This window comes from Enhydra lutris, unplaced genomic scaffold (genome assembly GCF_002288905.1).
Source record: "Enhydra lutris kenyoni isolate GAN:26980312 unplaced genomic scaffold, ASM228890v2 scaffoldscaffold41, whole genome shotgun sequence".
NCBI lineage: Eukaryota > Metazoa > Chordata > Mammalia > Carnivora > Mustelidae > Enhydra > Enhydra lutris.
The window spans coordinates 12246310-12269472 of record NW_019154125.1 but is presented as its reverse complement, the minus strand read 5'-3'; the positions used below and the strand labels follow the sequence as shown (position 1 = coordinate 12269472).

General features: G+C 37.4%; 1 protein-coding gene across 3 annotated transcripts in view; it reads right to left on the bottom strand.

Moving 5' to 3' along the window:
- Positions 1-23163, bottom strand: part of LOC111155413 (ATPase H+ transporting V1 subunit H) — a 194806-nt gene that overhangs the window by 19015 nt on the left and 152628 nt on the right. For 2 of the 3 annotated variants that reach the window (XM_022515546.1, XM_022515548.1), the window contains one exon: positions 22344-22457. The exons of the other annotated variant lie outside the window; for it this stretch is intronic. In XM_022515546.1, coding sequence (XP_022371254.1) covers positions 22344-22457 — 114 coding nt within the window. The remainder of the gene's footprint in view (positions 1-22343; positions 22458-23163) is intronic. 3 annotated transcript variants of the gene reach the window in all.

Here is a 23163-nt window from a genome sequence, read left to right as displayed (position 1 = left end):
TCTGTATCCTTGGGGTAAATACCCAGTAATGCAATTGCTGGGTGATAGGGTAGCTCTATTTCTCATTTTTTGAGGAACCTCCTGCAACTGCCCCTCAGAACAATGTATTACTTAAACTATAATGCCTGGAGGATTTTACTAGTTACCAAGCACATTTAGATACAGCCTTAAGAAAAACACATGCTGGCAACAGGTCTTTGGGGGAAAGGACGATATACGGCCATGAAGCTGAGCAGCTGGGGATGCCCAGCCTGCTCAGGGCGGAAGGAAATACCGCCTGCTTCCCTTTTCCGTTGTCTCTCCTTTCTCTTCCCAGAAGTGCCCGTTGTTAGTTAGATGAATTCTTTAAATGTGCTTGGTTAATTGTAAACTCTACCCTCCTTCTTGTATGTCCACAAGACATGTGACTAATATTTGACCTTCATCGGTTCTTCTGTTGGCTATTGTTTCTATCTAATAAAAGTGAGACTGTGGAGTTGCTCAGGGCAGCAGTCTTTTCGACTGTTGTCCCCTGCTCCCAATCTCTTGCAGCTGACTTGTTTGTGCCTAATTCTTCTCCCGTTCGCCAACCTGAAGTGGCAACCTCCACACTGTTTTCCAAAGTGGCTGTATTCCCACCAACAGTGTAGAGGGTTCCCCTCCCTCCACAACTTCTCCAACATTTCTTGTTTCTTGCCTTATCAAATTTTGCTATTCTAACTGGTGTAAGATGTGGTTTTGATGTGAATCTCCCTGATGGCTAATGATGATGAACATTTTTTCATGTGTCTGTTAGCCATTTGTATGTCTTCTTTGGAAAAGAGTCTGCTCATGTCTTCTGCCCATGTTTTGACTTATTACTTATTTTTTGGGTGTTGAGTTTGAGAAGTTCTTTATAGATCTTGGATATCAGCCCTTTGTCTGTAGTGTCATTTGCAAATATCTTCTCCCATTCCATGGGTTCCCTGTTTTGTTGACTGTTTCCTTTGCTGTGCAGAAGATTTTATCTTGAAGTCCCAAAAGTTCATTTTCACTTTTGTTTCCCTTGCCTTTGGAGACATGTCTTGAAAGAAATTGCTTTGGCCGATGTCGAAGAGGTTACTGCCTATGTTGTCCTCTAGGATTTTGATGGATTCCTGTCTCACATTGAAGTCTTTCACCCATTTAGAGTTTATCTTTGTGTACGTTTAAGAGAATGGTCCAGTTTCACTTTTCTGGATGGAGCTGTCCAATTTTCCCAGTACCATTTATTGAAGGGACTGCCATTTTTACACTGGATATTTTTTCCTGCTTTGTCGAAGATTAGTTGACCACTGAGTTGAGAGTCCATATCTGGGCTCATTAATTAATTTTTTTAACGTTGAACCAACCTCACATATCTGGGATAAATCTTACTTGGTTGTGGTATGGAATTCTTTTTACACAAACATTTAGATTCAATTTTTGTTGAGGATTTTTTGCATCTATGTTCATGAAAAATACTGGTCTTTAGTTTTCTTGTAATGTCTTTGTCTTTGGTTTCAGTATTTAGGTAATGCTGGCCTCATAGATGAGTTACGAAGTATTTGCTCTACTTACATCCTCTGAAAGAGACTATGGAAAACTGGTCTAATTTCTTCCTTAAATGTTTGGTAGAATTCAACAGTAATCCCATATGGGCCTGGTGCTTTCTTGTTTTGGAAGATTATTAATTGCGGATTCAAGTTCTTTAGTAAAGGCCTATTCAGATCATCTGTTTCTTCTTCTTTTGAGTTTTGGCAGATTGTGTTTTTCAAGGAATTTAAATTTCATCTAGGTTATCAAATTTGTGTGCACCAGACTATTCACAGTATTCATTTATTATCCTTTTAATTGCCATGAGATCTGTTGTGCTGTCCCCCCTTTTGCCTCTGATATTAATTTGTGCCTTCTCTTTTTTTCCTTCGATAGCCTGGTGGGAGGCTTATTAGTATCATTGCTTTCTTCAGAGAACTAGTTTTTGGTTTTATTGTTTTTTTCTATTTGCTGTTTTCAATTTCTTTGATTTATTCATATTATTTCTTTTCTTCTACTTATTCTAGATTTAATTTTCTTTTCTTTTTCTCATTTCCTAAGTTGGAAACAAGATTATTGAGTTTTCTTCTTTTCTAATATATGCACTCAGCTATATATTTTCCTCTAAGCACTGCTTTCAGTGTATCCCACAAATTTGGTCAATTATATTTTCATTTTCATTTAGTTAAAAATATTTTTATGAAAGAGTCTGGAAATTCTCCTTCTGCTTCAATTTTTTGAAACAGCTTCAGGAGAATAGGTGTTAGTTCTTCTTTGAAAGTTTGGTAGAATTCCCCAGGGAATCCATCAGGTCCTGGGCTCTTGTTTTTGGGGAGGTTTTTGATCACTGCTTCAATCTCGTTACTAGATATCGGTCTATTCAGGTTGTCAATTTCCTCCTGGTTCAATTTTGGGAGTTTATAGTTTTCCAGGAATGCATCCATTTCATCTAGGTTGCTTAGCTTATTGGCCTATAACTGTTGATAATAACTTCTGATGATTGTTTCTTCTTCCTTGGTGTTAGTTGTGATCGCTCCCTTTTCATTCATAATTTTATGAATTTGGGCATCATCACTAGCCATCAGGGAGATTCAAATTAAAACCACATTGAGATACCACCTTACACCACTTAGAATGGCCAAAATTAGCAAGACAGAAAACAACATGTGTTGGAGGGGATGTGGAGAAAGGGGAACCCTCTTCCACTGTTGGTGGGAATGCAAGTTGGTACAGCCACTTTGGAGAACAGTGTGGAGATTCCTCAAGAAATTAAAAATAGAGCTTTCCTATGACCCTGCAATTGCACTACTGGGTATTTACCCCAAAGATACAGATGTAGTGAAAAAAAGGGCCATCTGTACCCCAATGTTTATAGCAGCAATGGCCACGGTCGCCAAACTGTGGAAAGAACCAAAATGCCCTTCAACGGACGAATGGATAAGGAAGATGTGGTCCATATACACTATGGAGTATTATGCCTCCATCAGAAAGGGTGAATACCCAACTTTTGTAGCAACATGGACAGGACTGGAAGAGATTATGCTGAGTGAAATAAGTCAAGCAAGAGAGCCAATTATCATATGGTTTCACTTATTTGTGGAGCATAACAAATAACATGGAGGACATGGGGAGATGGAGAGGAGAAGGGAGTTGAGGGAAATTGGAAGGGGAGGTGAACCATGAGAGGCTATGGACTCTGAAAAACAACCTGAAGGTTTTGAAGGGGAGGGGGGTGGGAGGTTGGGGGAACCAGGCGGTGGGTATTGGGGAGGGCATGGAGCACTAGGTGTGGTGCAAAAACAATGAATACTGTTACGCTGAAAAGAAATTTTAAAAAATATATATTTTTAAATTTCTCTTGTGATTTCTTCTTTGACCCATACATTATTTTAGAAGTATGTTGTTTAATCCCCACATGTTTCGTAATTTTCCAGTTATCTTCTTTTACTGATTTCTAGTTTAACTCCACTGGAGTCTGAAAACAGACAATGAATAACTTCTAGTCTTTTAAATTTGTTAAGGGGGGTTTTATGTCCCAGAATGAGTGTTACTGATTGTTCCCTTAGCTTGAGAGAAATGTATATTCTGTTGTTGGTGGGTGAAGTAATCTATAGATATCCATTATATCCAGCTGACAGTGTTGTTGAGTTTAACTATGTCCTTAGTGATTTTCTGCCTGCTGGATCCATCCATTTCTGAAAGGGATGTTGAAGTCTCCAACTATAAGCGTAAAATTCATCTGTTTTTCCTTATAGCTCTACCAGTTTTTGTCTGGCATAGTTTGATGCTGTTGTTAGGTGTATACATGTTAACAATTACATTATCTTCTTGGAGAACCCACCCCTTTATCATTTGTAAAGCCCTTCTTTATCCCTGATAAACTTTCCTTAATTTGAAGTCTGCTTTGTCTGAAATCAATACCTGACTCCTGCTTTCTTTTGATTACTGTTAGCATGGTATATTTTTCTCCATCTATTTACTTTTAATCTATATTTGTCTTTGTATTTGAAATGGATTTCTGATAGACAATATAAAGTTGGGTCATAATTTTTTGATCCCCTCTGACAATCTCTTTGGTACAGTTAGACCACTGACATTCAAACTGATCACTGAGATAGCTGGATTAATATCTACCATATTCATTACTGTTTTCTATGTGTTGCTCTTGTTTTTTGCTCCTAGTTTTGTCTTCCACTCTATTTTTTTTTTGCCTTTTGTCGTGTTAACTGAGCATTCTGTATGATTCCACTTTCCTTCCTCTCTTACCATTATCAATCATATATATATATTTTATTTTTTAATTTTTTAATGGCTGCCCTAGAGTTTGCAACACATATTTACAATTAATCCATGTCCACTTTTAAATAACACTATATTGTTATATATGGGTAGTGTGAAAACATTGCTGTCATCTATTTCAATTATGTATAAGGGTACATAAGCATATACACACACAAACATCATAACCAAATATAGTGTTGCTATTAGTATTTTTGAACAAACTGCTGTTGCATCAATTAAGAAGAAATATTTTTATTTTACTTTCAGCTATTCCTTCTTTGATGTACTTCCTTTCTCTATGTAGATCTGAATTTCTGACCTCTAATATTTTCCTTCTCTCTAAAGAACTTCTTTCCATAGTCCTTGCAAGAAAGATCTACTAGCAACAAACACCCACAATTTTTGCCTGAAAAAAATCTTTATTTCTCCTTTACTCCGGATAATTTAGCAGAACACAGAATTCTAAGGTGGTAGGCTTTTTCTCTCAACACTTCAAATATTACACTCCACTCTCTTCTTCCTTGCATGGCTTCTGAGGAGTTTTGTTCCTCTACAGGTAAAATGTTTCCACCACCGCGCCCCCACCCCCACCCCAGCAACTTTTTTTTCATTGACTTCGATTTTCTGTAATTTGAAAATTATATGCCTCAGTGTAGGTTTTTGGCATTTATCCTGCCTGGTGTTCTCTGAACTTTGTCGATCCATGGTTTGAGGTCTTTGATTAATTTGAGGGAACTTCTCAGTCATTACTGTTTGAGCATTTCTTCTGTTCTTTTCTTTCTTCCCCTTCTGACATTCCCATTACATGTATTTTACACCTTTTGTAGATGTCCCACAGTCCTTGGTTATTCTGTTTCTTTCAGTCTTTGTTCTCTTTGCTTTTAGGGTTTGGAGGTTTCTACTGATATTTTTTCTAGCTAAGAGATTCTCTCCTCAGCCATGTCCAGTACATTAATAAAGCCATCAAAGGCATTTTTCATTTCTATTATGGTGTTTTTTTTTTTTAACTACAGCATTTCTTTGTGGTTCTTTCTTAGGACTTCTAGCTTCCTGCTTACACTCTTCACCTGTTCTTGCATGCTGTTTATTTTATCTGTTAGAACCATTAGAGTCCTTAGCATAGTAATCATAGTTGTTTAAAATCCCCCGCCTGATAATTCCAACATCACCACCATGATTGGTTCTGATACTTATTGCTTCTCCAAACTGTGCTTCTTGCCTTTTGGTATGACTTGTAATATTTTTTTGATAGCTGAACATGAAGTACTAGGTAAAAAGAACTGCTATAAATAAACCTTCAGCAATGTGGTAGTGAGATGGAGGGAGGGGAAGCATTCTATCGTCCTATGATTAGGTCTCGGTCTTTTAGTGAGCCATGGCCTCTGGACTGTGAACTTTGCAAGTATTTCTTAGGGTTTTTTCTCTCCACTTGGGTGGGACAGGATGGCTGGAGTGAGCTAAAGTTGGTTATTTCCCCTCCGCAGGCCAAACAGACTCTGATAATATCCCAGCAGATAAGGCTCTATCTAGTTAGCTAGTTTCCCCTCAGGATAGGCTTTGTTAAGAAAAACAGGGTACTCAGGCATATTTCAAGATGGTCCTTTCCCCCTGCTTCTGCCAGAAGCATAAGGGGATTTTTCTCAGATATCTACTGTGGGAACCTGTTCTAACTTCTGGAGATAAATCTCACTGTATTGGTAAGGACTTACTATGACTGGGTCCCCCTGGAGTTTTTAACTCCAGACCTGCCCACACTGAGCCTCCTGAAATTCAGTACAGTTCAGGTTTTCCAAATCAGGCACTGGTTCCCTCACTGGTTTTTGCTTATGGGTCTGCTCCAATATGCTTAAACTCTGTATGTTACCTATTTGTCTATCTGTCTCTCCAGTCTTGAGAGCTTCTGCTAGCCCAAGTCTTCCTCTCTCTTATGTATCCAAGAAGAGTTAGTTTTTCAGTATGTTCAGCTTTTTACTTGTTAGGATGGAGTGGCAACTTCCAAGCACCCTACACGCAGAACCAGAAATAGAAGTCCCTCCTTTTCCTTTTAAATGCTGGTCCGAATCAGCACGTGGTTATAACCAAAAGTAATCTGTGCAATGCAGAGTATATACCCTAAATGACCTTAATACATACAACTCTAGTTATGCACCATGCAATGTGGGAGAAATGTATGTATTGTTATAGGCACTTTTAAGAAAAAAGTTTATTTTTTTTATTAGTTATCAAAATAGTATGTAGCAAAGTCCTTATTTAGGGCTTATTACAGACTCTTTTTTCTTGAATTATATTTAGAATGTTAAGACTTTTAAGTACATGACAGTAGAGAGATTGTCCATTTATCTTCTTTGAGTATTAGTCAGTACCTGGCATATTCTAAGAGGTCAATAACTATTGAATGAAAATAGCTGACAAAATCCTACAGGGAAGTTAGAACCTGAAAAAGAATGCCTTTCTCATAACAAGAAAATGTTCTGAAACACGAGATGAGACAAAGATGCCAGCAGTTAAACCTACCAAATACTTCATAATCTAAGCCAGTTCATTACTAGCAGAAACCTCAAAATTTAAGACTTTTAGAATCTGCTTAAAATACAAGAAGGCTCAACTAAATCCACAGTAAAGAAACAATATTTTAGAAGACAAGTTCAATGTTTTAATGGTAATGTAGCAGAAAATGTATTAAATTAGCTTTATAATTAAGCTTAAAAGATCCTCTAAGCCTACAGAATTATTCTTTAGAGAAGCATTTCCCTGCAATATATGCAAAAACAAAAATAAACCAAAACATGTGGGCCAGTTGTTCCTCCAATATGAATTTATAATCACCTGAAATGAATCTCAGAACTATTTAGAGAACAAAGTAGATTATGCAAATTTGGAAAACAACGTGCACGGAAATAAGAGGTTTTTGATTTGCTTGTCTGTTTCATAACTAAGAATATCAACTATAAACCTTTAGTGTCACGGGTCTCCTCCCTCTTTTTCCCCCATACCCAACTTACCTCTAGGTTTTCTAGATTCTATTCTCTCCAACCCCTGACCTGCCTTACTAAATGGACATCTTCATAACCCACCGCCTGGCTTGAATCTGTAGTCTCCTTACTGATGTTTTTCCCTCCAGCCTTACCCTTTCAATTCCACCAGCCCCTGCTGTCTCTAAAATGATCTTTCTAAAATGACAGTGTGATTATTTTTACTAACCTCTGTCATTTTCCATAGTCTTCAGAAAAGAGTCCAAACCTAGCACAGCAAAGATAACCATCATCTGGCCCCTACTGTCTCCAACTATATTTTCGGCTTCATAACCAGACTCCAGCTGTCTGGAACCAGTGGAAATTCCCCAAATGGGTCAGGATCTCAATGTAAGTGCACACATAACTCTCTCCCTAGAATCCACCACACACATCCTGCTAGCTACCACCCCTTCATCTACCAACAGCTCCTACATCCTTTCTGCCTAAGACCTCCCCAGGCCTGGACTAGGGCCACTCTCCACATGGCCACACAGCCTTTCCCCACGTTGCTACAATGAAGCATATGCCTGTCACACTTTACACACAGGAGTGGCATTACATTACTGTTCAATGAACAATCTAACTTTCCCTTGAAAAATACCCGTAAAGTTAGCTTTCTTCAAATTCTGAAGTCCAGTATAAATTTTTTAAGTACAAGATTAATGGAGTTGCCAATTATCATCATCAACCTTCTCTGTCAAAAACTACCTTTCAAATTAAAGTAAATGAATTTCATTTAAATAAAAACTACAACAAGCTAATTTTTTCATTAATAAATCAGTAGTGGTAGTATAACTACTTCAGTGGTTTTAATTTCATAAACATTTCAAACATCAAATCTTAAGTTCTGGCAATGCCTATTACCATAAGGATTCCCAAACATTAACTTTCAAGGGATTACAAATAATTTTTCTAAAACCCTTAAAGGAAGAAGGGATTTTAAAAAAGAACATCAACCCCAAACATAATCACAGCTTCCTCAATTAGCTATGACAATGGAGGTAGGTCATATGGGTCCCAAAACCTAATAATCAATATCAAAGCACATACTTATCATTTAAGCATATTTAACTTTTTTGAGTTAAACTTCTTGTTCTCCAGCAGCCTTTTTCTCTCCTTCTTCCTCAAAAATAGAACCAATGAACTTTTTTAGTAGGACATGTGACTTTAGCAAAGCCTTCATTTTCCAGTACCTTAGCCACATAACTAAGTACCGACTAATAAGGAGAAGTGTTGGGGGTGCAATTCTAGGAGACTCCCAGTTGCCTGGCCCATCCATCACCACCCAGAGTGATAAGAATGAGGGCCACACCCTAGGAATGGCAGCATGCAGAGCAATACCTCTGTACTATCAGTTCTGGACTACCTAGCCCTACCCTTTCATGAGAGACAGTTTAGAACAAACATCTATCATGTTTCAACTACTGTTATTTTGGGTCTCTGTTATATCATTAGCTTATCATTAACTTATCCTTCCCATTATTTTTCTTCTTGAATAAAAATATGAGTAGATACACACTGGCTTTAACACAAGTGTATGTGACTAGGTCAATTAACCTGGCATGCAAAATATGCTAAAATAACAGTTCCCTGACAAACTTAAATAAACCCAAACAGATGGCAGAACTCAGATTTTTTCCAAATACTGAAATTCTGACATTTTCCTCAGTGTCCTGCTTTAATACATAGTGGTCTCTGACACCACTTCCACCTGATAGCTCATCATTTATGTGTTGCCTGTCCTAATTCTCACCATGCAGAGATGAGCACAAAGGCTGACTGAGATGTCAAGCCAGAACTAACAAAAAAAATTTAACAACAAACAAGTTAGAAAGCCTTAAGCACCAACAGAAAATAGCAAATTATGACCATATAATATGATCATCTATCCCAACTGAGAAACTAGCACATTATTCAAGACTAGTTAAGCAAAGAGACAGAAAAGCAGAAATCAAACAAAAATAGGTACAAAAAAAAAATGTCAGAATGTGATGACTTGCTTTTATATTATCCTTTGGGAAGAGTTCGAGGTTTCAGGTGGATTTTAATGATGTTTCTAAAAACATGTTATTACGAGCATCTTGGTCTGAAGAGCATTAATCACTGATAAGAAATCATTTATTGGAGAAAACACAAAGTAAATTATTCATTAGCAAAATGAAGGGGAAATCAAAATTCTTTGTTTTAAACATTTCAGGCCACAAATTATATTCAAAACTGTGCCAAAAATCATTCAAGTAAAAAAAACAGCAGCTACTCTAATAGCTACCTATTTTCTAGTGCTCTGCCACAAATACTTTTGGCAGTAAATAGTCCATTCTACAGACAAACCTATTTGTTTGTTTTTATTTATTTGTTGACTTTAAAGATTTATTTATTTGAGAGAGAAAGAGAGAGGGCAGGGGGAGGGGAAGAGAAGGAGAGAGAGAGAGAGAATCTCAAGCAGACTCCCTGCTAAGTACAGAGCCTAACTCAGAGCTCGATCTAATGACCTGAGCTGAAATCAAGAGCAGGACACTTAACTGACTGAGCCACCCAAGCACCCCTACATTTGCTTTTATATTTAATAATCAACCTAATGCCTATTATTTATTACACTCACCCTAATTTAACATGATATTAAGGTAAAATAACTTCTCCTAACAATTTTCTCCAAATTGGGAGCTTTGTTCTAAAGCTTCAACTTAAAAATTGATTTCAGGAAAGTAAATGGTCTCTTTTGTCACAATATAAGATGTCTATTCTTACAGTCCCAATTTTCTAAAGTATATATTTAATAGTTTAAATCTAAGTTACTTAAATTTTTTTATTTCTACAGGGTTAAAAAATCAACAACTTTAACCTTGTTAAAGTAAATCATGGCTACCAAACAGTAAATAGATACTATTCTATCATGATACCTAGAGGAAGCTCAGAATATTATTCATGAACAAAGGCCCAAACAACTAACGTATTCTGCTATCACCCAACAAATAACTTCTATATTCTTGGAATCCTCTAGCATTAAAAAAAAATAGTAAGAGAAGCGAGAGAAACATTACTTCAAAGAGACTATAAATGATAAAAAGGTGTTCCAAAAATGTATGCTAAGAGGGGCACCTGGGCAGCTCGGTTGGTTGGGCATCTGACTCTTGATTTCAGCTCAGGTCATGATCTCAGGGTCATGAGATCAAGCCCCGTATTGGGCTTTGCTCTGGGCATGAAGCTTCCCTGGGATTCTCTCACTCTCCCTCTGCCCCTCTCCTCCTGCTTCTGTGCATGCTCCCTAAGGAAGGAAGATAGGAAGGAAGGAAAAATGGGAGGGAGGGAGGAAAATGTATGCTGATATAATAAAACACATATAATTACTTGGGGGAAGAAAAAACAGGTCCTGAAATGACTACTGGGGCCGATCCATGAGTTCCTGTGTGTAGGAAAGGAGTGTCTGATTGCTGGGCAAGATCTACACACTGCTAGCCTTTCTGCACAAAAGACAGGGTGTGGAAGGAACAAAAGGAATGAAGAGATTCCTGTAATGAAGTCAGCCAGCAAACAGACCTGGTTTCTGCAGTCGAGACAAACATAGCAAGGACTTGGGGGCAATGGGACGAGGGTTGGGGGGAATGATCAATACTGACAATGTTGATTGTCACTGACACTGACAATAAAATAGACACTGACAATGAAGAGGCAGAGAGGAGACAGAAGGTGGGCTAGTGGTACAGCAATGTCACTTGAACACCAAAGCAAAGCCCTGCCAAGTGTCTTAAGAAATGTCTTACTATTTAGGTGTAATGGGAAAGTGTACACTCATTAGGCCCCCAAGTATGCTTTACACAACAGAATGACAACTTGGAATTTGAATTATACAGATGCATGTTCAAATCTAACTCCATAAATGGGAGAACCTGGGAAATCACTTAACCATCGTTATGCACTGGACTTCACATCTGTAGAACTGAGAACAGAAATGTCCATTTTGCAGAAATGTGTAAAGACTATGTACATCCCTGGCTAGTGCCTTAAGAGTATTAATTCTCTTCTCTCTCACAGTTGGGAATAGAACTGTTCCACTCCACCTTCATCTATTATCTATATAGCACACCCAATAACTGGTAAGAGTGGGAAATATTCTGAACACTTAAAGAATTGTGTTGCTTCCTAGCCACTTCCTAGTGCCACCTTCAAATATAAAGTCTGAAACATACAAAGTGAAATCTTTAGCTAGGAGGAAAACATGTGCTTGGCACAAACTGGACACCTACCCTCCCCAATTTACCAATTCATTTCAATAAATATTTATTTGCTAAATTGGTTCAGACAAGAGTTTTAATCTCACCAAGAGAAGAGGTACTGGCAGGGAGGTTTGTCTACACAGTTAATAGTAGACAATCTCCACCGAATTACCTTTCCAAGTAACAATCCCATCCAGCCTCTTCAAGGCCTTCCCTTTATTAGTTTCTCCCACTCTAACTGCCCCCCCACCACCAATTGCATTTTAACATTTCTTAATACAGAAACAAGTGATGACAGCAAACATCCACTGTCTACCTCAGGGCCCCCACGAAATGCTGTCCTTCCTCCTCTGTCTCCTAGAGGGAATGACCACTGTGACTTGCTTTAATTCTTCACCATCTCTGGGGCAATCTGCCTACTCATGGCCACCAAGTGCCCTGGCCCAGGGCACCAATGGTTTTCTTGCTGTCACATCCAAGATGCATGTTCATGCCTCCTTGCCCTGGTCCCCTTGGTGGTAATTTACACTGCCTACCACTGACCCAGTCTTGCTTGAAATATACTCTCTTTTTCTTCCCTAATAGCATATGTTCCTGGTTTTCTCCTAGCCCCATTTCTCATTAGAATCAGTCTTTCTCCCACTCCCACCCTCCTTGTGTAAATCTATTTCTATTCTGTCGACACCTTAATACTTTTGTCTCAGTCTCTAACAGTGGTTCTTAACCTCTTCTGGCCCCAGACCCCTTTACAAATTTGAGGAAAAGCATGTACCCTGCCCACAGAAAGTATTTATACACAGACTTTTGCATACAATTTCAAGGAGTTAATCCAAACACCTCCTGGAGAAGAGTTCCACTCTTACATATATTTGGGGGGTAATCTCATCTACTGCCATGACTTCAGTCCTCTAATGACTGCTTTAGCTCTATAAACTCTAGCTCACATCTTGCTCTGGAACACCAAACCTGTATTTCTATCTTTTGAATTTCTCCTTGGATATAATACAGGGACATCAAATTTGGGGGTCCAATATATCAACTCTTCATTGCCATTCATGAATCCTGTTCCTCCTTCATCAGGTACAGAAGAGACAAGTGACCAAGGAACAGGCCCAGCAGGAAGCAGGGAATCTGGAAGGGCATACATATAGTCAGCTCACTACAGGAAGCTCAAGTGGACAATCATGAAGACACTGAGGGGTTAGCCTGCAACCATGGAGAAACCCTGAGAGGACCCTGGGCAGAAAAGCCAGCCTACAGAAAATAACTAAGCAGATGGGCTACAGATGTGAGGATCCATGTGGTCAGAAGGAAAAGGAGGTAGAAAAACTTGTTGCCTTGCTTCCCACAGCTTTCTGGTTCCCAGTTTCAGTGAAACTGTGTGACTTCACCTACTACTGGATGCTGTGAGCTAAGCCAACATCCTTCTAATAGAGTTTCTTATATTTATACTAATTTGAGTAGATTTTTGTTTCTTGTAAATAAACCACTCCTGGTGAAGTAAAGCACACATACACAGAAGTGCAGGTCATAGTTTACAAAGGTACTCTCACTAGTGTACTAGAACCAATCACATTCTTATTTTGCTCTCACAGAAACTTCTAGTGGCTAATTTGTTTCTATAATTTTATCATTTATATTACTTCTTGTGCAGCTCCTATTTAAATATGCAGCCTCTACTGGCAATCCACAAAAACACTGCAAATATTATTTTATTGTCATCTAAGAATAAATTTTTACCACCCTTCAATTTTATCAGAAATATAAGTTAACAAGTTAGCACTTGTTATTCTTACTTAAAATGACTTTTAAAAAGAACAAAATTGCTGTAGGTTGTCAAAACATAATAAATTGGGTATACTTGATTCTGAACATGCAGAATATACAGAAAATATCTTAGAAAATAGGCATATATGATACATCTATACACACATACATATACACACAATTCTCTTATGTAGGCAAAACAAAATTAGACAAATGAAAAAGTAGTCTCAAAATAATGTTTTGGGGCGCCTGGGTGGCTCAGTGGGTTAAGCCTCTGCCTTCGGCTCAGGTCACGATCCCAGGGTCCTGGGATAGAGCTCCACATTGGGCTCTCTGCTCAGCAGGGAGCCTGCTTCCCTTTCTCTCTCTCTGCCTGCCTCTCTGCCTACTTGTGATCTCTGTCTGTCAAATAAATAAATAAAATAAAATAAAATAATAATGCTTTACTAACATTACTAACACACTAACCATCAACATATAACCACCTTACCAAATAAGACATCTCATTAATTTATATGTCTAATATGTCCAAAGAAAACAGATGTCTGCTGTCATCTAAATACCTTATGATTAAACTTCCTTAAAACTGTGTTAATGTTTGAATACATTTAAACAACACATCGCTCGATGTGCCAAATAAAACCTCTACTACTAACATCTGATGAAAGGTATGGTTAGGAAATGTTTTTTGAACAGCTTTGCAATGTCTATTATAAAAACACTCCTGAAGAGATCAAAGATATAATGTCATTTTCAGAAAATAATAACTAAGATAGGAAGCGGCTATCAAGTCACATTTCTCTCAACATCGCTACCTGAAGGGAAACTTATCAAATAGTACTCATGTGCTAGGAAAGAAGCACTAGATATAACACAAAATTCTTCCTGGCTCAGGAGTGCTAAATTCTGGAATGTCAAGTGCCTGACTATATTCTCTTCTGCTTCTCCAGTGTCCCAGCACAACCCACACAAGATCCTTCATGGGTTGTTGCATTATCGTTTCTCCAGATTCAGTGTCCTACACACTGATGAATACAGACAGACTGCTGGCTCCAGAGGCATTACATTACACCTATAAAAAATAAAATCCCAAAACGCATTTTGCAATTACGACAGTAATAATTGACTCTTGCAAGAAGCATTACTGGATGCTAAAAAAAAAAAAAAAAAAATGAGTGAAACTTTGCTGGGAAACACAACCAGTATTTACAGTCTCCAAGTACTTCCCCAAAGATTACTTACTAATTACAAGAGGGAGAGAAGCTCATTACAGTAGAGAAACCTTATGCCACTTTAAGCAGGTGGAAGTTAACACTACCAATAATAGGGTAAATTGACTCAAATGCTTCCTGATGAAAACACTAAGAAGAACATGACATCACCTCTGTGGTGTTCCTGAGAAAAATGCATACCCTAAAGCTAATCGGGAAGAAAGAGCAAACTGAAATTGAGGGACATTCTACAAAACAGCTGGCCCTGTAGTCATTAAAAATACCGATGCTAAAAAAGACAAAGAAACACCAAAGAACTATTCTATTTAAATGATACTAAAGAGACAGGATAATTAAATGCAATGTATGATCCTAGACTGGACAAAACATATTTGCTACAGACAACAGTGCAAACAATAGACAAGGAAATATGAATATCAACTATGGATTACAGAAGCACATCATTGTGCTATAGTGATATAAAAATTCCAGGTCCTAGGACTTACATGCTGAAGCATTTAGGGCTAAAGGATCATAATGTCTGTCACTTAGTCTCAAATTCTTCAGAGAGAGAGACAGGGAGACAGAGACAAAAAGAGAACATACAAATGCAGCAAAAAGTCAACAAGTGGTGAATCTAGAGAAAACAGCACTAGTTCACTGCATTGTTCCTTAACTTTTCAGTAGTTTAAATTCTTTCCAATTAAAATGTTTTTTAAAAAAATAGAAGTTTTTTTTCATATCTCCCTTCTCCTTTGCAACTGGGGGGTGAAAACTACATCCGAGGGATAGGGGAGCAGGAAGCTGAACAATCCTGGTTCTTTTATGACCTCGTTCACTCACTCAGTGATTATACCAGCTCTGGATCTGCCTTGCCACCAAGTACAGTTCACATTCCATGAGAAAGATAAATCCCTGACATAATCCCTTCTGTAAGTACAGAGAATTACAGGGAAATGTTCTAGAACTCTGATACCGTGTATGTCTAAGGAACCTGAAGAAATAAAATTGTATTCAGATTACTGTGGTTGCATTAAATCTTCCTGCAATACTAAGGCATATGACCTCAAAGGTGACCTTTTAGCAAAAGCTCAGCCACTCCCAGGCTCCCAATTTCCTTTCTGGTGACACAGCTGGGGCTTCCCATATGCAGCGTACTGACAGAGTGCCTCTGCCTAGAAGTCTTCCCTATCTAGACTCATCTTCACCAGCTAACTCCTTCTTGATCCTTAAGAATAAGCCCGGGCATCATCTCCTCAGGAAAACTTCCCTTTTGAAGGCCCGGGAAGAATGAGCCACAGTTTCCAAGCTCCGATGGCACCTACTCATACTTCTGCCCCAGCCCTCATGACACTGCACTGAAGGGGTGCTATGTCATGTGTGCTATGCCCTTATTTTCTACTTCCTATCTATTTTAGCACATATTCAATCATCAATAAGTATTCCTGTCCATGTCTAAATCAGAGACAAGAGTAATAACTACAGAGATAACAGTAAACACTCCCTCAACTGGGAAAGTAACCGCTACAAATAGAACAGCACAGTGTTTAACCAAATGCTAAAATATTTTCTCATAAGATATTTCTGGGCTGTTTAGCAAGGCAGAGGAAACTGTCATTCAAGACACTATTTTTGTTCAGGCATCTCCAAATACCTGCCCTTAAGGAAAGTGGGGCAAAAAGCTTCTGTAGGTACAGAGAATTACAGGGAAATGTTCTAGAACTCTGCCACTATGTATGTCTAAGGAACCCAGTCTTTTAGGAACACCACTGGCTCCTATACTAACTCTTTTTACTGAATTCATTTTTAAAAATAACAAGTGAGGGGGCGCCTGGGTGGCTCAGTCATTAAGCATTTGACTTCACTCAGGTTATGATCACAGGGTCCTGGGATTGAGCCCCACATTGGGCTCTTCGCTCGGTGGAAAGCCTGCTTCTCCCTCTCCCTCTCCCTCTGCTTGTATTCCCTCTGTTGCTGTCTCCGTCAAATAAATAAACAAAAAATCTTAAAAATATTTTTAAAAAAGTGAGGACTAGTGATGAACATTATATAATTCACAGTGAGGGTTAGTTATATAGTAGGTACCTAATGCATCACTGTATAATTCTTTTAAAAAGTAAATCTAATACAAATTTAATTAAAGGAAATTTACATCAAAAGCTGTCTTTGTTTAGACGACAGACTTATCACCATTTTTTAAATGTATACCTCAAAATTTCAGTGGTGGTGAAAACTTACCAATTCATTTGTTACCCATAAGATTTTGTTCCCCATCAAGAGAACATCTGGATGATCTACTTAAATGGAAACTAAGAAAATAATTCAAAAATTTAATTAAATCTCTAAGATGAATATATATAAAGTTTGCTAAGTCTTTATCTAATTTTTAGCATACTCTATTCTATGGAGCTTTGATTATTTAATACACACACACAAAGCCCATGAAACATTCATGTGGCCACAAACTAACTGCCCCACCCGCTGAAAGAGAAAGGAGAAAAAGCATTTAAAAGCCAAGCATGTTAGTTCATTTTTCTCTGCCTCCCCTTACTAGACAAGACTTTTCTTTTCTCTACACTTTACTGATCCTTCAAAACCCCAATCAGGTGTCTGTCTGTCTAAAAAGTCAAGCCTAATGGAACAAACAACAACATGAATTTGATCCACAGATACACTAGTCACATGCCCTTAAATGTGAAATCTGCATTTGATTTTACACTTAATTATAAAGTACAGCGACTCCATTGTCTATCAGTGGTTTTATACTCTTTTCTGTCTAAATGCTTCTTGTCTACCTCTTCCAAATGTTTACTTAGGCTGGTACTTTGCAACAATTTAGGATTTATATTATGCTGCCATCTCCAAAGCAATTGTAATTAAGTGGTACATAATGTCCAGACAAATTAGTACAGCCTCAAAACATCTCTAACTAGCAAAGTAGAAGCAATTTTAGCCACCAACTTCATGGTGAAAAAGAGGCTATATAGAATTCTTCTTTACTTGGAATTGGTTTTGATATATTTTCTAATTGAGTTATATTTGTTTTTGAAAAATACACAAACTGATACTAAAGACATTTTCAAAGATTCTTCCACTAAAAATGTTGTATGAATAATGTGGAAAATTCCAGCACCCAAAGGGTGGCCACAATTTTCTAAATTAATCCTGGAAAATGTTAAATCTGGAAATGTTTTATGCTTATTAAAAATCACAAGGAATGGGGCGCCTGGGTGGCTCAGTGGGTTAAACCGCTGCCTTCGGCTCAGGTCATGATCTCAGGGTCCTGGGATCGAGCCCCAGATCGGGCTCTCTGCTCAGCAGGGAGTCTGCTTCCTCCTCTCTCTCTACCTGCCTCTCTGCCTGCTTGTCATCTCTCTCTGTCAAATAAGTAAATAAAATCTTTAAAAAAAAAAAATCACAAGGAATGTTTTAGTAACATGATTACTAATGATAAAAGGCTAATGTAGATTTTTTTTTCTTCAGTTCAGTTCAGTTCATAAGTAACTATTTTAATCACTGTATTTATGGCTATGTACTTACAGAATAATATTCTAAGCAGACCTAGGCATTAGAGAACAAAGTAGTATCACTCATACACTTGGCTTGGTGAGGTCTCTGTTACATTATTTACCTACACATAAAATAACTGGAGGGAACAACACTCTTATAACTTATTATTCAGCTTAAAAAAAAAACTGAAAAATAATCTAGAAACAAATAGAAAATTCTACACAAGATCCTCTACCTACAAAATTCAGTGTGTCTTTCCTGAAGTCCTGAGCTGTCCATATGCACATACTGTTGCTTCTGAATTAGAGGCTGATTACATTTAAAATCATTCTGTAGGAGAAAAATGATGACATTTTATGATATTGAATTATAAAGTATAAACTAAGGGTATATACAAAAGTTCTCTAGAGTATGTTGTTACTGTTTATATATTTTGGCAAATTTATTAATATAAAAATCTGGAGCTATTCAAAGAATATGAGGCACAGAACAAATGCACAGTGGGTATGGGAAGAGCATTTAGAAGGAGGTTGTTAAGTGGGATTGACCTGCTCAAGACCTCCTGAACTGAGGAGACATGGGTGTGTGCCTATCATCCCCTCCCTCCCTGGCAACTCGATTCCAGCCCCCATCGACTCCCCAACCACATCAATGAGCGTTTTTGTGTTCCATCATTCCATGTAAACATAGGAGAAGGGGAGAAACAACAGCAACGCTAAGACCTGCAATTCATGATACTTTTGAAATCAATCATAAAATTGTGAAAAGAATTAAGAATTTTCCCATGATACACAACTCTGTTATATAAACTCAAATCCATCTCTATATTATCAAAAACTTAGTATTTAACTCCTTAAAATTAAGAATCAAAATCAAAATCCATAGACAGCTCAGTTCTATAATTTCATAAGTATCCAATTTATTCTTAAAATGTAATTTTAAACACATTTAAAACAAAAAAAATTCCATGCAGTAAAAAATAAATATTATTTTACCATATCCAAAATTATGATTTAGTCTCATAAACAGAAGCTTTAGAAGGAATGCAACATCAAAAAAATCTAAAAATCATGTAGGGTAGAAAAGTGAAAGAAAATCCAGAGTGTGTGGGAAATCTGAAAGTGTGGCCTAGGAGCAAACAATGAGTACAAATAAACATGCAAAAATGTCATGAAAAGCTGCTATTGCCATTGAGGCAGATTTCCATTCTACTTTGATCTATGATTATATTTTAATTATGCTCAACTAATTTCTTTCACTACACAGTACTAACATAACTCATTTTAATTAAAACAAACAAAATGCCAGAAGGAAACAAAATCAACTCTGTTTTCATGTTTGTATCTGTGTGAAAATAAAACAATTCCAAGAGAATTTTGTAAGACTCAATCAATAAACATCTTTAAGACACCAGTGCCATATTTTCAGGGGAAAAAAAATCATTTACTTTAGGCAAGTAAGAAAGGCAGTCTCCACCAGCATGATTTAATGAAGACAAATTAGATACCTGCATAAAGGCATAAGCTCAAAATCCTTTTTACAACTGGGGATATACTTTGCAGAAGATTTACTTTCCAAACTGCATTCTATTTGATCTCATGTTAATCTGACATTTAAATAAACTGCTATTACTTGAGCAATTTTCATACTCTGGCACAAAGAGACATGGAAATGTATATGTCACAACAAAATACATGTCACAAAAAAATTTTTCTTCATATGAATATTTTTTTCAAAAAGAAAGTGTAGAAAAATACTGACATTAAGCTTCTCCATCAAAGGAGATTTGTCATAATTAAAACAAAGTTAAAAGAGCTTAGCACATAATTAGAGAGGAGGAAAAAGGATATTCTCTCATCAGCTAGTCAGTGATAGAGAGCAAAGAACCAGTTTCTGGCTATAAAGACATTTATTTTTTTCTTTTGTAATCATACACTGAAAAATGTACCAAGAAACTAAATCAAGTTCCTAAATTCAAGGAAAATATTCCAATTGCACGTGTCATCTTCAATGCATGATCATTTAAACAACAAAAATTTTCAACCAAAAAATTTTCTCCACTAGTAAAGAAAAAAGGTTAACTAACATCTTATCTTATACCCATCTTTTCTTCCACATCAGAAGTATATATCAAAAAAAAAGATAAACCCAACAATAAATCTTTCATGAGAAAAAACTATTAAAATGAATTTTTCTTAGTGACAAAGCAGGATTTATACTTCAGCAACCTTAAATTCAACAAAAAGAGAAAGTAAAATTGTGTTTTACAGAAGGCAAATATAACTTTGCTGGTTGCAAAAGCCTCAAATTCTACTAAAGGCAAACATTCTTTAAACTAATTTCAAGAAAGAGGCACAAAGAAACCAAGAGATATAAAATTACTAATGAATTCATTTTTGTTGAAAAGGTGGCCCATAGTAAAGTGAAACAAGGAGAGAAATCCAGTGGAGTATTCTGTTTTTACTGATAGCCTTAAAAAGTTTTTTCCTCCTGCTAAAGAGATAAAAACCATTTCTAGTGCCCTCTGCCTTGATTCCTTTCTTCTTGCACTGAGTATATGAAAACAAGTAAAAACACCTTCAGTCCATCAAGTGCAGACAGCACTAGCTCTGAAATCTATCCAAGTTCACCTACTTGTCATCTCAACTTTCAGTGTTCTAGTCCAAGCCACTAGCCATCTCTACTCTCAACCACAATGAGAACCTACTAAAATAGTCCTTTGCTTTCACATTTACCCATGTATAATCCACTCTGCCAGAGAGTAGCCTAAGAGATCTTTTTAAAACATATATCAAATATTCTCGTTCTCCCATTTTAAAATTTTTCTATGGCTTTCAACTCATCTTGTAAAAGGAAGAGCCAAATGGTAGCCCACAAGACCCTAAATGATCGGTTCTCTGACAGCATCTTCTTTCCCATCTTGTTCCATGCTGGCCCTCATACTACCCTCAAATTAAAGTCTCTCACGCCTGGCACTGTTGACAGATTGGGCAGAACACTTGTGATGGGGAGCTGTCCATGCATTTTAGGATATTTAGCAGCACCCCTGGCCTCTACCCACTTATACCAGTAGTACCAGCACCCCCCATTGTCTCTGGACAACCAAATATGTCCCCAGACATTGCTTTTAAAGAAGCCAAGCTTCATGGCCCTTTCCCTCTCATCCCCTTTACCTGAAATGCTACCCCTAATACCTGGATTGTATGGCTAGTTCCTTATCATTACAGTGCCAGCTTAGCTGTTTTGGCCTACTCGGAAAGGCCTTCTCTATTCATCTTACGTAAAGCTGCACCTATTTCCATCATATCTATAGCCCAGCACTTCATACAGGGTACAAAGTCCTCAAAAGGTGGTTATTGAAAAAATGCAAAATGTATTTTGAAAAAAAGTGCTTAAGTGGCAACATCTTAATATCTCATGTATGATGCCACAGCAGCGCTCCTGGATAGTCCCCTATACTGCATTGCCTGCATCTTTCAAATGCATGTCTTCCAAAGCACCATTAATTCTTTCCTTGGAGGTACTGGTAGTGTTACTGCCAGTTACAAGGAATGTGTATTTGTTCACTGTGCCTTAACAAAACAGCCCAGCCCTAAAGCATCCTTCCAAATGGTGAAGAACAGAGAGGTACCTGACCTCTTCAGTAGAGCACTGAAAGCACTCAACACCCAACTCACAGTGAAAAACAGCCAGAGCAAAGGGAATTCTGGTTTGTTCCATCATGGACACAAAAGGCTCACCACTGTATCTAAACAATCACTCTTCAATTTATCTTGTTTTAGGTAGGTACAAAAGGTCCATAACTTTTATTTGAAAAATAAAAACAAATGAGAGGAAAAACTGACTTCCATTACTTCAAAAGCAAAAGGCTATAATGAATGAGATGTGAGAGAGCTGAATCTTAGTTGATCAATCAGCTTTTAGTGTTTTCTTTAGTGTTTTCACATGAACCAGTAAAAACCATTCAGGTTAACCATATGCTGAATAGTTACACCGTGCAAAATTGTAAAGCCTCTGATTAGTAATCCAACTGGATTCCATTCAACTCCAAAAAAGGTGGATTCCCTTAAGCCACAAATATCCTTTTAGTTATTTCTAGAATTGTTTTTGATATTAGTACTGTGAATACACATTTTTTGAGAACATCAATGCAGTTAGTCTTCCCAAAACGTTATCATTGCTCTTGATTACTAAAATATATTTCTAGATATTTCATCAAAACTGCTGATTTAAAAAACTATCATTCGTCAGTGCATTTATCAGAGAAGTTTTCAAAGGGACAAGTGAGAGCTTACAGATCAGTATGGGAGAGGAAAGAAAAAGCCAGCACATACCAGTTGTGCACCATGAGTTTCTGCACAGCCAGAAGAGCATTGTAGCGAACCTGCTGGTCCTCGTGGTGCATGTGATTCATGACCAGCTGCTTCCCACCAAGCTGTTCAATGACCCTGTGTAATAGAAGTCACTTTGTGAAGATGCTGCATTTCCTTGCTAACTCACATTGTTAGTCAGCAGAGAGCCCATATACCAGAGTGCCAAAGGATTTTAAAGACAAAAGTTCCAATATAGGTGAGTAAACCAACACGTCTTTTTCAATATCATTTTTCCTAATTCACAGATTTAACATATTCAAGTATTTTCTCTTTTGAATTCTTACTGGGGAATCCAGCTATTATTCTCATTTCCTAATCCAGGCAAGTATCCTCTACCTGGATACCTCACAAACTACTGTAGTATTCTAGAGTACAGTTTTCTAAGTTGTTGAGTATTAAAACTGATTACCAGTATTTCTGGCCTGCTTAAAAGCAGTATACTGAACACCACCTAATGTCTGTAACAGTATCAGATCAGCATTAAATCCACCAGTTGCCGTGCTGTGAGCGAGGCTCAGATGACAGCAGGGAACACAGGGTTAAAAAACACCGAGCAGAAGTCATGTTAATTTCCTAAAAAAGACTTGATTTATAAGATATCTGCCCTTTCTTATAATGATGAAAGATGCCACATGATCTCCTGGCCAGTGAAACAGAGGAGAAAATTCCTATTGTCAAGAGCACCAAGGTGATTGACAACTGACACTGCTTTTTGTCACTGTGTCCTATAACACCCTGAAAAATCCAGTTATCACAGATGCAAATATGAAGCGAAAATGGT